At 42.4% G+C, this 13,671-nt stretch overlaps 2 protein-coding genes across 3 annotated transcripts in view; one reads left to right on the top strand and one right to left on the bottom strand.

Annotated features, from left to right (window-relative positions):
• Positions 1 to 12,823, bottom strand: part of SAFB (scaffold attachment factor B) — a 35,026-nt gene extending 22,203 nt beyond the window's left edge. For both annotated transcript variants that reach the window (XM_016197883.2, XM_016197884.2), the window contains exons 1-2: positions 12,502 to 12,823; positions 9,313 to 9,397 (exon numbers count right to left, since the gene is read on the bottom strand). In XM_016197883.2, the coding sequence (XP_016053369.1) occupies positions 9,313 to 9,397; positions 12,502 to 12,690 (274 nt within the window). In that variant the 5' untranslated portion in view covers positions 12,691 to 12,823. The remainder of the gene's footprint in view (positions 1 to 9,312; positions 9,398 to 12,501) is intronic.
• Positions 12,824 to 13,036: 213 nt separating this feature from the next.
• Positions 13,037 to 13,671, top strand: part of SAFB2 (scaffold attachment factor B2) — a 34,332-nt gene continuing 33,697 nt past the window's right edge. Inside the window, exon 1 of the mRNA XM_087816685.1 lies at positions 13,037 to 13,333. Within this exon, the coding sequence (XP_087672811.1) occupies positions 13,148 to 13,333 (186 nt within the window). The 5' untranslated portion in view covers positions 13,037 to 13,147. The remainder of the gene's footprint in view (positions 13,334 to 13,671) is intronic.

Below are 13,671 nucleotides of genomic sequence, written 5' to 3'. Positions count from 1 at the left end.
TGACTGTCCCACTTGGAAATTAATTTTCCTGCACCATTTACTAATTTTCCCCCTCACCACTGACTTAATATGTTGGTCCAACTCATTATCATATTCTATGTACACCCAGGACTATTTAAAGTTTCTATTCCTTTCCACTGATCTCTTATTTCTGTACCAGTTTTTATTATGTGGCATTATAATATTTTTTTTAAGTATAAAGTATTGAGATTAAAAGAAAGGAAACTAAAGTGAACCAGAAGAAATGGCTTAACTTCAGGTGTTTCAAGGGGTTAGTAAATTAAGACTAAGAAAAAAATGAACAGTAAGAAGCTGGACACATTTTTAGGCTTGCCCTTCACTTTTCAGATAAATTTGACCCAGCACTTTAAAAAAGGGGGAGGCTGGCTGGTGTGGCTCAGTTGTTGAGCACTGACTTATGATGCAGGAGACTGAGGTTTGATTCTAGGTCAGGGAACACGCTCCAGTTTCAGGATCCATCCCCAGCAGGGGTGTGTGTAGGAGGCAGTCGAACAATGACTCTCTCTCATCATTGATGTTTCTCTCTCTCTCTCTCTTCCAATTTCTGAAATCAATAAAAAACTAACAAAAAACAAACTCCCCCTTCCATTTAAAAATAAATAAATAAATTTTAAAAAATTAAAAAGGGGGAAACCATTTCCCCTAACTTCCCTCATCCAATGTCGTAATTTTTCTTTTCTTTCCTTTTTTTTTTTTTGTTAGTCCTCACCAGAGGATATTTTTGCCACTGATTTTTGGAGAGTGTGGAAGGAAGATGGGGGTGGGGGAGAGAAAGAGATGTCGATGTGAGACAGACATTGGCTGCCTCCCAAGCAAGCCCAGGGGATGGAGCCTGCAACCCAGGTACATGTCCTTGAATGGGAATCTAACCAGCAAGGCTTTGGTGAGCAGGCTGACACTTTAACCACACCAGCCAGGGCAATTTTTTTCTAATAGATGAGTTTATAACTTTCACAGTCTGTTCTGGAGCCAACAGTTCACAAAGGGCCGGATTGCTGGCACTTTCGTCCCAAGAGCATTATGTATGTGCTCATTTGAAACGAGCAAAATAGAAATATGTAAATGATAATAGAAATTACAGAGCTGAAGCAAAATGGAAATTATTAGGCATGACAAAAATTAAAAAATGTACGGCAAAAATAAATTTTTGGTCTCTAGAGTTACGTTTGCAAAAATTAAATTGATTCGCTTTTTTTTAATTTTAATTTTTCAATTACAGTTGAATGCCATATTATATGTTTTAGGTGTACCTGATTGACTATTTTCAATATGAATAAAGAATAAAAATCACATGTATGAAGTACATAAAATATACTGTGGAGACCATGTCTCAAAGGCATAGAGTAGCACAATATAGTTTTGTGTCTCAGAGCTACTGCTAGAGATGCAGATTTCAATAGCTCTTTATCAGGAAGGTGACGCTCAGTTTCTGGAAGGATGTAGAAATGGACACTGATCTGCTATACAACCTTAGGAAACCTCACTTCCTGCAAGGCCTTTTTCTAAGCATGAAGATCAATTTCTCAAGCCTATTAAGTGTTGTCTCAAGTACTATAAGGGAACTAGATAGTAATATGCCAATATTTAATTGATTAAGCTTGTTAAGTTGTACAAAATGTGCAACAGTCAGAGTAAAACAAAACCCCCAAATCAAATCATTTACACCACAATGGAGCCTTTAAAAAAGCAACCCTCTCTCAGGGATAACAATTTTCTTGTAACGTGTTATTTAATTTTTATTTGGGAAATAGGGGACTGTCAAACTAACACTAAAATTCAATATATTATGTACAAATAGTTTTGGTGGTTGTTATATTCCTTATTTTAAAAATTGGGTTTATTGGGGTGACACTAATTAATAAAATTACATAGGTTTCAGGTGTACAATTCTATAATACATCATCTGTATATTGTAGTGTTTGTTTACCACCCCAAGTCAAGTCTCCTTCCATTTTTAATTTTATTTTTTATCCTCACCAAGGATATTTTTCCATTGTTGTTTTTTTTTAAAAAATATATCTTTATTGATTTCAGAGAGAGGAAGGGAGAGGGAGAGAGAGATAGAAACATCAATGATGAGAGTCATCATTGATCAGCTGCCTCCTCCATGCCCCCAACTGGGGATTGAGCCCACAACCTGGGCATATGCCCTGACCAGGAACTGAACTGCAATCTCCTGGATCCTAGGTTGATGCTGAGCCACGCCCAGCCGGGCTTTCCATTGGTTTTTAGAGAGAGTGGAAGGTGGGCGGGGGAGAGAGAGAAACATCAATGTGAGAGAGACCCATTGATTAGCTGCCTCCCGCACGGGCCCTAGGCCGGGCTGGGGATAGAAAATGCAACCCGGGTATGTGCCCTTGACCAGGAATTGAACTCAAGACCCTTCTGTCCCAGGGCCGACGCGCTGACCACTGAGAAAACATGCTCTGGGCTTCAAAGGACATTAGGAACTCAGCCCAGTCGTCTTTGCACACACACTGGGAACACACACCAGCAGCATTCCCCAACTTTACTGGCTTTTATAAAGGGCTATCACTCTGGAATATGTACACTCGTCCAATTGTATTCATCAGGAAAAGTCTGACTAGGTTACCACAAACTTGCCACCCTTTATACTGTGTTTCTCCCTTTCACAAGAAAGGGAGCAGATTTTTATCAAGCAGAATCAGGGGTTTCCACTCTTACTACCAATTTTTCTCATGAGCAGCAGCACAGGCACACTGCAGCCCAAATCTCTTCTGGGGGAGAGCTCTGGGTAAGACATGATTGGAAATTGTCAAGAGAACATGTGGTCTTAGGAATGTTTAGTTTTCAATATAGAAAGCATATCCCCCCACTAGGATGTCTCTCAACAATTACGCTTTGGGAAAAGACGACCTACTTCCCAGAGATGAAAATCAATGTATTTAATCCAATCCCAAATTAAGGTCAATGAAAAACACCACTCCCTGGCAAAAACTAAAGCACTGCCTGTCTTTATCCAAAGGAAAAGGTGGCCCTCAAATCCTCCTCTGTAAAGTAAACGTCATCCTTGTTCCCAGACTTCAAGCTACAGGCATAAGTTCTTGCCTCTGTAACCTGCTCCTGCCACCACCTGGCTTGGGATTCTGCGTTCTCTTCTGGTTCAGCTTCTGATTATGTCCACACTCACCCGGTGGACCACCTCCTCCCACTGCCACTGTGTGGCCTGAGGAATGGGTGAGCCATTGCTTATTTTTATCTGACTATACAAGACTAAGTTTCACAACTATACAAATACACTCACACTCATTAAAAGATCCACACTCATTTCACTGTAAGTTTTACTTCACTAATAAAAAATTTACCCTCCTAAAGATATGAAAAAAGCTAGTCTCTTTTCTCCCCACTGCACTCCTAAGAAGTAATCAGTTATCAGCTTGGTGGGCCTTAAAAACATTTTCTTGGGCATTTACATACATATATTACATAAATGGAAATAAACTTATGTGAAGGGACCATACAGTATATACTTGCTGTAATTTGCTTTTGTTAATCAGTAACAGGCCTTGGAATATTTTCTTTCACTATATATGCATCCACCACCATCTTGTACTCCATACAGTGGAAGCCTCCCACCAAGAGGCTGTATTAGTTTACCATCTCCAACAACTGCCCATTTCCTCACACCCTTGCCAAAGTAGGATATTAGGAACAGTGTAAATTTTTACCAGAGTGACAGGCAAAAATAATATCTCATTATTTTTGTTTTCCTTCAATTGCTACCAAGGGGGAATCTTTTTTGTTTATAGGTCATATCTGTTTTTTATCTGTGAACTGGCAATTCACAGTCTCTGCTCTTTGTCAACTGGACTGCTCTATTTTCCTCACTGATTTGTAGGAATATTTAATGCTTTTTGGATATTTATATGGTGCAATATTTTCTCCCAGCCTGTTGTGTGTCTTAATTATTTATGGTGTCTTTTGTTGGGAGGCTTAAATCTTTTGTAACCAAATTTATTTTTCTTTGTAGTCTCTCAGTTTTAGTCTCACTTCAAGCCTTCCTTACCACTACATCATAAAAGTACTATCGTAGCTGGAATTTCTATTTTGTGTGGAAGGAGGTAAGAATAGTTTTCCCCATCATCAGATAGATAGCCAACTGTTCCATTATCATTTATTGAAAAGCTATTAATGCTACCTTTAAAATGACAAATCCTCAAACTTTCCACTGTTTCCAATAGCCTACCACTAAAATTAGAGCAAGTCTGGATCAATGTTTTTTCAAAATTTTAGTTATTCTTGTGCATTTTCTTTTCAGATTTTTAGATTAAATCCCAAAGTTTCTTTTTAGTTTACTTTGGGGGGAAACTGACAACTTTTTGATATGAAGTCATCACATCAAGGAAAACTTCCTCAAAATTAGTCATGTCACAGGTCTTGAATAGCTCTTTTTAGCTTCATTTGCTATTTTAGATTACATCTTTTTATGTCAACCTGGCAATACCTTAATAATAAATCTTTGACTTCCAGGTGATATCACGTACACCTAAAAAATGCAAGAGAATAAAGTGATAAACTATTATAAGTAGCCAGCAAGTTTGTCAGGTGCACTGATCATACTAGCCAGGGCTTAATTTTTTCACATTTCTAAAGTTGTCATTGGCTTATATCTGATTACTTTACCAGTATTTAATTTCCTGAGGCATATTCAGCCCAAAAGACCTTACAAACCCAGCACCGGCCTAGATGGAGCTGACATTACAGTAGCAGAGTACCACTCTCCATAAAAAGGAATGAGTACCTAGAAGAAATGGCGGATTCTTAGGGTGGGAGAGGCAAAGGACAAGAGAATGGAATACCCTCTTGTGCCACAAAGTAAGAATTGCTCAAAGAATGACATAGACATGCCCAAAAGAGAGGCGAGCCAGCCTGAAGGGCTCTCACTGGGACAATTTGAACTTAAAAATAAACAATAATCATAAAGTCTTGCCCTGGCTGGTTTGGCTTAGTGGAAAGAGCGTCAGCCCTTGGACTGAAGGGTCCCAGGTTCGATTCCAGTCAAGGGCACATACCTTGGTTGCAAGCTCGATCCCCAGCCCTAGTCGGGGTGCATATGGGAGGCAGCCAATCGGTGTCTCTCTCACATTGATGTTTCTCTCTCTCTTTCCCCGTTCCGTTCTCTTTGAAAAGCAATGGAAAAAATATCCTCGAATGAGGATTAAAAAATAATAATAATAATCATAAAGTCTTATAACCTACTCAATAAAATAATCTCTAAATTCATACTGGTTAATGGGGGAAAGGGCAAGCTATCTCTTATGGTACAAAACCAACTAATAAATGGAGAAGGAATATAAATTTAGAAAAATCACTACTAGATAAGAATAAATGGATGCTAAAACTAGTGAAAGATGAACAGGATATTTACATAAGTCTCAAAGTATTTCCCCCATAGATGTAATTACAAAGGATAAGACAGTAACTTTCAGGTGGAGAAATCTGACCACCACCACTTTAAATGTTACTTGAATGGACTGCATGTGCCTCTGGAGAGGATACACTGAGAAGAGTAATACTTCCTGTGGTATTGCTGACAAGTATATAATTTGAACCTAATCATAAGAAAATACTTCAAAGTACGCGGTCTATATACTCCAAAAATGGCAATATACGAATATAGCACAAGACTCAAGAACTGTTCCAGATTAAAGGAAACCAGAGATATGACAACTGAATGCAATGCATGACTCTGGGTTTTCCTTTTGAACTATGAAGAACATCACTGGAAAAAAAATGTCTAAATTTAAATAATGTTTAAGCTTAGATAATAGCATTGTATCAATGTTAATTTCTTGATTTTGATAACAAATGCTATGTAATGTCCTCACTTTTAGGCAATACTGTAGTATTTAAGGTGAAGGGGCACATTCTTGGAACTTATGCTCAAACAGTTCAGAAAAACATATACATATATACATAAGAACACAAATGACCCAGTAGCAAAAGCAAATGTGCTCTGGCTGGTGTGGTTCAGTGGTTAGAGCATGGGCCCATCACCCAAGGGCCGTGGGTTCAATTCCCTGCCAAGGGCACATACCTGGGTTGCAGGTTCATTCTCCAGCCTCCCCAGGTTGGGGTGAGTGGGGGAGGCAACCAGTTGGTAGCTCCCTCTCTCTCCCGCCTCATCCGTCCCTCCCTTCTACTCTCTCTGGAAATCAATGGGAAAAAATATCCTCAGGTGCAGATTAACAACCAAACAACAATAAAAAAGTCAAAGGAAAAAAATCCTCAGAGGAGGATTATCAACAAAGAAAAATAAACAAAAAGCAAATGCGCTGACTTTGTTTTTCCAGTTAAATTTACTTTGCTGATAATTAACAAATTATTGGTGTAAAACTACTCTGGAGGAGTGCTGAGATTACCTGAGATATGCTTTCAAATATTCTGATTAAAATAATCAGTATGCTGATTTTAAACCATTTTGAGTTTGCTCATCAAATGGGTTAGAACTCTCCAGTATTTTCAGTTAAAATCTTGATACAATCTAACAAGGTAGTTGAAAATAATTAAGTAGAACTTACAGATTTGCCATATCAAATACCAAAATGTCCTATAAACCTCCAAATAGAACTAATTATGCTGAGCAAAGAAACTAGACACAAAAGCAATTGTACTGAATGGTTCTACTTTACACAAAGTTCCGGAATAGGCAAAACGAATCCATGGTGACAGTAATTACAAAATTGTTTTGGGAGGGGGGGGGGGGAGTGTGACTAGGAAAAAGGCAAGAAGAATCTGACAGAAATATTCCTTATTTTGATTCCTACCTACCTCACAACATATGCCAAAATAAACTCTAAATGACTTAAACATTTAAATGTAAAAATAAAATCATGACTATTACTCTACAATGTAGAATATTTTCTATATTTAAAGGGAGGAGAGTCCTTTAAAACACAACATAAAATCTAGAAAACGTACAGAATAGGTTGACAGCACTTCCTAAATTAACAATTAGAACTTTAATGACCAAAACACCACAATCAAGATAAGTCAAATGACAGTCTGGGGAAAAAACAATTGCAATATTTTATAGAGAGCCCTTAGAAGTAAGACAAACAACCCGGTAGAAAAATGGGCAAAGGGCATGGAAAAGCAATTTTGTAAATATAGACAGTCAATTATCAAAAGCTGTCTAATCTGTGAAGAAATGCAAATGAAAACCTACCTGTGGAGAAATGCAGATAAATACAACAAAGTATCTTTCTTTTTTATAAGAGGTAACAATAAAAAAGATAAGTAATACTCATGTTAAATGAGAGTTTAAAGAAATAGGCACTCCCCTCACATTGTTGGGTGAGAGACTGACCAGTACAGACTGTTGGAGTAGCTATTATAAATAAAGTGCACATATTCTTTGACCGTAAAATTTTACTTCTAGTTATCAAAAAGTATATTTCTTTAACCACAGAGACATTTCTGTTTCATGGCAGCACTGAATATTGGAAATGCTCAGTGAAAATTGGAAAATAATCTCAACAGTCTAGTGATGAGCTAAATTGTTGTACATCATATGAAAGATTACTATTAAGCTATTTGAAAAGAATGAGATCTTTTAATTGCTGAACTATGGAAAGATGCCCTTAACATGTTAAGTGAAAAAAGCAAATCATAAAATGTTTTGTATAGGACCTTTTTTTGTTGTTAGTCCTCAAAATATTTTTTCCATTGATTTTGAGAGTGTGGAAGGGGGGAGGGTGTGTGGGGGGACAGGGAGGGAGAGAGGGAAACATTGATGCAAGAGAGACACATAGATTCATAGATTGGTTGTCTCCCGCAGGTGCTCGACCAGGGCTGGGGATTGAACTTGCAACCCAGGTACATGCGAAATGAACCCAGGGAATCGAACTCTCGACCTCTAACCACTGAACCACATCAGCCAGGGCAGGACCTATTTTTTTAAAGCAAAGAAAAATACATGTACACAGATGTATTTGCATCGTTATGTATTTATTTTTAAATGACTGTATATACACAGAAAAGTCTGGGAAAGCATGCCCAACCTTCTATTAGGTTTCCTCCTGATGGAGAAAGAACTTCTACATTTTACTTAACGCATGTCTATATTTTTAAAAACCTTAGTACAAATATTTTTTTAAAGGAAAAGGAAAGCAAAAAGAAGATTCACAAGCTCAATTTTCCCCCACCACGACTGTCTTTTTTCTATTGATTTTCCAGTACATTTTCCCTTGGCAAAGACATTTACTTGGGCAAAGGCAAAAATGCACAATGTATCATGGACCAATGTATCATGGAAGTGACTACATTCCAAGGTGAGGTCAAGACTGCTGTTCTCCCAGAGCTTACACCACAGAGTGTGGCTCACATTGGTGACTGCCTCTCAGACATTTCAAACCCAGTTCTTTCTTCATTACTGGCCAGGTAATATGATTATTTCATTTTGTTTTGGAGCCTGAGCAACAAAGCCTCCAATCACCCAAGGGACCTTTCAGGATAGTCCAAATGCTCAATTTTAGCCGATTCTTTCTTAAAACAGAAAGAATGTTACTACATTAGAGTAATTACCGAGGGGAAAGAAAAACAAGGAAGATACAGTTCTTGCCCTCAACAATCTGGTTATGACACATGAGGAACGACATAAGCAAGACAGAAGGAACTAGGTCATCGCAGTGAAGAGGATGAAAGGACACAAGAGTTGCTATTGGTGGGATCAGAAGTTGTCTCTTGATTAACTAGGACATGAATTCAGACACGCGGGGAAGAAGAGTGGGCAGAATGCAGAGGGCCAAGAGAGTGAACCACATGTTTGTGGCCTGATGAAAACCTGGAAAGTAGTAGAGGAAGGTAGTGGGGGAGGAAGTGGGAAAGGGAGGTTTGGGTCAGGTGGTGAGGGTCATTAAAGCTATGTGGAAGGTTGCTTTTACACAGAAGGTAGTTTTTTAAAGCAATGTCTTTAAAAGTGACAACTCTGTTTTGGCCAGGTAGCATGTAAAAGGGGAGTTAGTTTCCACAAGTCAGAGCAATAGTAGACTCAAACCATCATAATTACTCTCTATTTAAGGAAGGTTAAGGGCCTGGATAAGCAAAGGCTGCTGAGAAACCTACAGAGGAAAATGAGTAAAGGTGTAAATACCCCTTCCACCCTATGAATTCTCAAGTAGCACAGAAACAAAATACAGTGATCTTGAAAAAAAATGCAAGGCTTCATTCTAACCCCAAACACAACCAAGTAAATGAGGCACATTAGCAAAGAAATTAGTTTTGAAGAAAGCTCTTTAACATTAGCAGCACTCATAAAATCCTTGATACCTTTGCTAGATCTCTTTGATGTCTTCTTGTTTCCTTCAGACGTAATCTCAATTTCATCAGGATTACCCCCTTCATCTTCAATTGCCTAAAGGAAAGGTAAAAAAAAAAGTTCACCATGAAAGTCAGCACAGACTTGGCTTTCACAGCCACTGATCTGGAAATGCATCATCTCCACCCCTTCCATTCATTCTCTTGCTCCACACTTTGAAGCAAGGGCTCTGGAGTCAGACTCTACCAGTTCTCAGCTGTGTGGTCTTAAAGAGATTTACTTAATCACTCTGACTTTTCTGCTCCGTCGGTAACTTGGGGTTACATAAAAGTACAGTACTTACCCTTAAAAGCTGTGTGTGAACTCTATCGCCCATGTAAAGCAAGCACTGAACAAACATTCGGCTTATTTTTAACATTATCACACAATCTGGTTTATCCTATCCCCAGGCTCAATGGAACTAAAAAAACGGAAAGGCACACTCTCCAATTTCCTATGACTTCACCAGCAATGTGTTCAATATTTGACCTTCTATCCCCTCTCCACGCCATGCCTGCAGTCGGCACTGTCTGTATAGAATACTAACACTCACTGGCTGAGTTCCTACTGTGTGTGGCATAGGACAAGACATGACATGTATTACCTCGTCTACAACTGACTCTAAAGGTCTTGCTCTCAGCCACTAGGGGACCCATCTCAAAGGATACAGAATTGCAAGAAGCTCTGGGCAAGCCCAGCCTCCCACCCCAAGAACTTGTCATTCCCTTCAACAGCCCCACCCACGTACAGCAAATCAGTACCGAACATGTCACTGAAAACACCCCTGGATACTGGGCTTCATGTTCAGTTGTTACTACTAACCCTTTCTCTTTTTATTGTACTATCCTGTGAGCATAATTTTTTTTTTAGACCCACTTCAAATACTGTTTTATTTGTAGACAGTTTTAGATTCTTAGGAGTTTCCAGCTTGCTATCTGAATTTAGAATGGGGCTTGGGAGTCCTGCATCTACCTACTCTATATCAGGAGCAAAGAAAATCTCTCCCTTCTCTCTGAAGCCAGAGTTAGAAAAAATCAGAGTTCTGCCCTGGGATCAAGGAACAGACAACCAGAAAGTCCCTTACCCTCTTGCTAGGGACACACAATTCTGGACCAAGAGAATAGAAGAACAGCTCTACACAGGAGGTGTACATTTCACCCTATGTCTCACTGTCGTGCAGTCTTTATGTCATCTCTATGTGGACTGAGGGTTCTAAGTCATCCTTACAAGCCTTTGCAAATCAACTTTGTGTGTTCCCTCCACCTATTCCTTTTTTGCCCTTCCAGGAAAAATAAACCAAGGAAGGGATACAAACTGGATGACAGAAGTGGAAGAGAAAGAGATCAGTAGTAATTCCAGACTTGCTTGGGCATGGTAGCAGATGGGTGTATAGGCTCACGGTATTTGCATAGTGCCCATGTCCCTAAGAAACTGAAGGAGGAAGAAGGGATGTATTTCTCCCGTCAAAGATGACAGTGATGGAAGATTCCTGAAGTCACACACCAGTCTCAGCCTCCAGCCTGACAGGAGGATTCAATAACATCTTATCAGCTTTGCAGGCCTGTAGATTGGGGAAGGGTGCAGAGGAGCAAGAGGGGGAAGTTTGGGGGGGGGGGGGGGAGTAAACAATTTGGTTTTGTTGACCGGGAGGCCCTGGTGGTTAAGAACATGGACTACATCTCAAGTGCCAACCCTCCTTGCATTTTCTCCAGGTACACATCTTGGTTAATGAACTGCCTGCACTGAATAAAAGAAGTTTGTATTCATAGTGAATGAATAAAAGTAGTTAGTATCCATCTATAGTAAAAAAAATACAAGTTCTGGTTAGAAAGGCCCCAACTGGCTCTGCATTTATCAACTCACCACTCTCCAGCCTGAGCTTCCTTATCTAGAAAATAGGAAAAGTGCCTAATTCCTCTCAATAGCAATTAATAAAAGAATAAAACCCCAATCCTCAGTTGTTTGGGAGCTAGGGTGGAATGAGTCACAAACCACGTTTTCTGCAGGGGGTGGGAGATAGTTGTCAAGGCTGAGAGGGTCTCAGAACAAGAGGATCTAGGTGTGGAAAAGGTAAAGAAAGAAGGCAACAGGAATAAGAAAAAGGTCAGGGATGCAGACATTTACTTAACTGTGCTTTTCACACCTACCCTTCAGTATCCCTTAAGGGTAGGGACTATTGCCCCCGTTTTGCAAACAACACATGGTGGCACAGAGAAAAAGTGAATTGTGACAACGATCATATCCTCAGTGTTTACATGTGCTAGGCAACATGCCAAGGCCTTTTCAGTCAACCTCAGTTCTAAAACAAAAGCACTATTTTTTCCTTCTTTTTACACAGGAAGAAACAGTCTTTTAAAGGATTAAACGTCTTCCACGTCAAAGAACAAGCCACTGAGACCTGACTGAGCCCCAAGTCCAGTCACACACTCCCTCTAGGGCAAGTCCTGAAGCTATCTCGGTGTCCTCCCCAAGTCTGTCTTTTACGTTTCTGTTCATTCCTGCAAATAACACTTTCCTTCCGTGTTATACCCCCAAGCCAGGGATGGCAAACCCCACTGTTTTGCCCCCCTTCAAATATTTTCTTGACACGCTTACTTTATAAACTAACCTCCTATTCAAGGCTTGTTGGCCCTAGGGTACAATAAGCCTCTATCTTTCCAGAAAAGACCCCCGCGGCCAGCGCGGGCACAAGTTATCAGCCGGCTTGGGGTCAAATCCCATCGCCTCCTCTCCCGGACCGTGTGACCTTGGCCGAGTCTCCTGCCTCACCTAGAAAGTGAGGATTTCAGGGTTCCCTATACACTTTTGGAGGCTTGGAAGAGACAATGAGAGGAAAGCCCTCAGCAAAGTGGCTGATGCGGAAAACAGCAATTCTCAGTCGCTATAACCCGCCATCTAGAGCTGCGGGGCCGCGGCGGCCTCCTCCGTTCGCGTCATATTTTATTTTTCTCGCCCCAATGCGGCGCTGGGATTTGAACCTAGTCTGGCTGGGTTCGCAGCTCCCGCTGGGGCCTAGCAGAAGCAGGGAGAAGCTCGGAGCGCCAGGCCGGGCGCAGGCCGCAAATGAGGCCAGAGACGGGCGGCGAGAATAAGGAAACTCTGTCGCGGCCGCGGGGGTCCCCCGACCCAACTCTTGTCCACCCTGAGGGCCCCGGCTCCACCTTTCTGAGCCTCTCCATCAAAACGCTCTTATTGCCGCTCGAGTCCAGATTCCGTTTCTTCAGCTCCGCCCGCAGATCGATCACCCGCAGGTCGCTGAGGCGCCGCGTCCCGGTCTCGGACGAGGCGGAGCTCAGAGCCGCTGCGCCCGCCGCACCCGAATCGCCTAGGCCTGAGAGAGTCTCCGCCATTCCAGGGACCCTGGCTCCGCCACCCACTTCACACAGAACCGGGCCGGGGTTCTCTCAGCTCCTGGCACAAAATGGCGCCGCCTGCCAGAGAACTGCTCAAGCCGCCCCGGCTCGCCCCGCTTCTGCGCAGGCGCACCAGGCGCGGGACCGACACCGTAGCATTTGCAAATGCGTGGAGAGCCCTGGGGGATGTGCGCAGGCGCGTTGCGTCTCTCCAGCCTCCCGCCGCGAAAAGCCGGGACGCATGCGTGCTGAACATACGGCGCCTGCGCGTTGTCGCTGGGAACCTGCGGTAGGTAGACGCGCTAGCCCGTTGCTGCTAAGAACGCATGCACCGCCGGAGAGCCGGGCGGGAGGAAGTGAGTGCGTTTTCCTCTTAGGCGGCGCCATTTTGTGCTCAGAGCCGCTACAGCCGCTGGCGGTGTCGGGGGTAGGTGCCGGAGACAGGAAACTCGGGATGGCAGAGACTCTGGCAGGGTCCAGCAACTCGGGCTCTGGCACGGCCGCTGTTGGTCCGGGCGTCTCGGAGGCAGGGACGCGGCGGCTCAGCGAACTGCGGGTGATCGACCTGCGGGCAGAGCTGAAGAAGAGGAACCTGGACACAGGCGGCAACAAGAGCGTCCTGATGGAGCGATTGAAGAAGGTGAGGTGGCTCCGGCTGGGGGGGTGACGCAGGAGGTCGGAATACGCCCCCGCGTGGACCTGTCACTAACTTCTGGACCTGGGCGTCCCGGCCCGCCCTGCTGCTTAGCCGACCCCTGGTCTGGGCTGTCGGGGACCGTGGGGGCGGGCTGTGTGACCTTGCCCCGTCATCGCCCCTCTCTGTGCCTTGTTTCCTACCAGCCAGTCGCCTCAAGTGCGCTGTCAGCCCGCCTTCTTAGACGCTAGGGTAGCCCCTGGACTCCTCCCGAGACTCGAGTTTTAGATTGGGCTTTGTGACCTTGGACAAGTGCTTTCTTCTCTCTGAGCCTCAGATGAAAA

The sequence above is a fragment of the Miniopterus natalensis genome, chromosome 4 (genome assembly GCF_054644295.1).
Source record: "Miniopterus natalensis isolate mMinNat1 chromosome 4, mMinNat1.hap1, whole genome shotgun sequence".
In the NCBI taxonomy this organism is placed as follows: Eukaryota; Metazoa; Chordata; class Mammalia; order Chiroptera; family Miniopteridae; genus Miniopterus; species Miniopterus natalensis.
The sequence above is the reverse complement of the archived record's forward strand: the minus strand, read 5'-3'. Positions and strand labels throughout refer to the sequence as shown.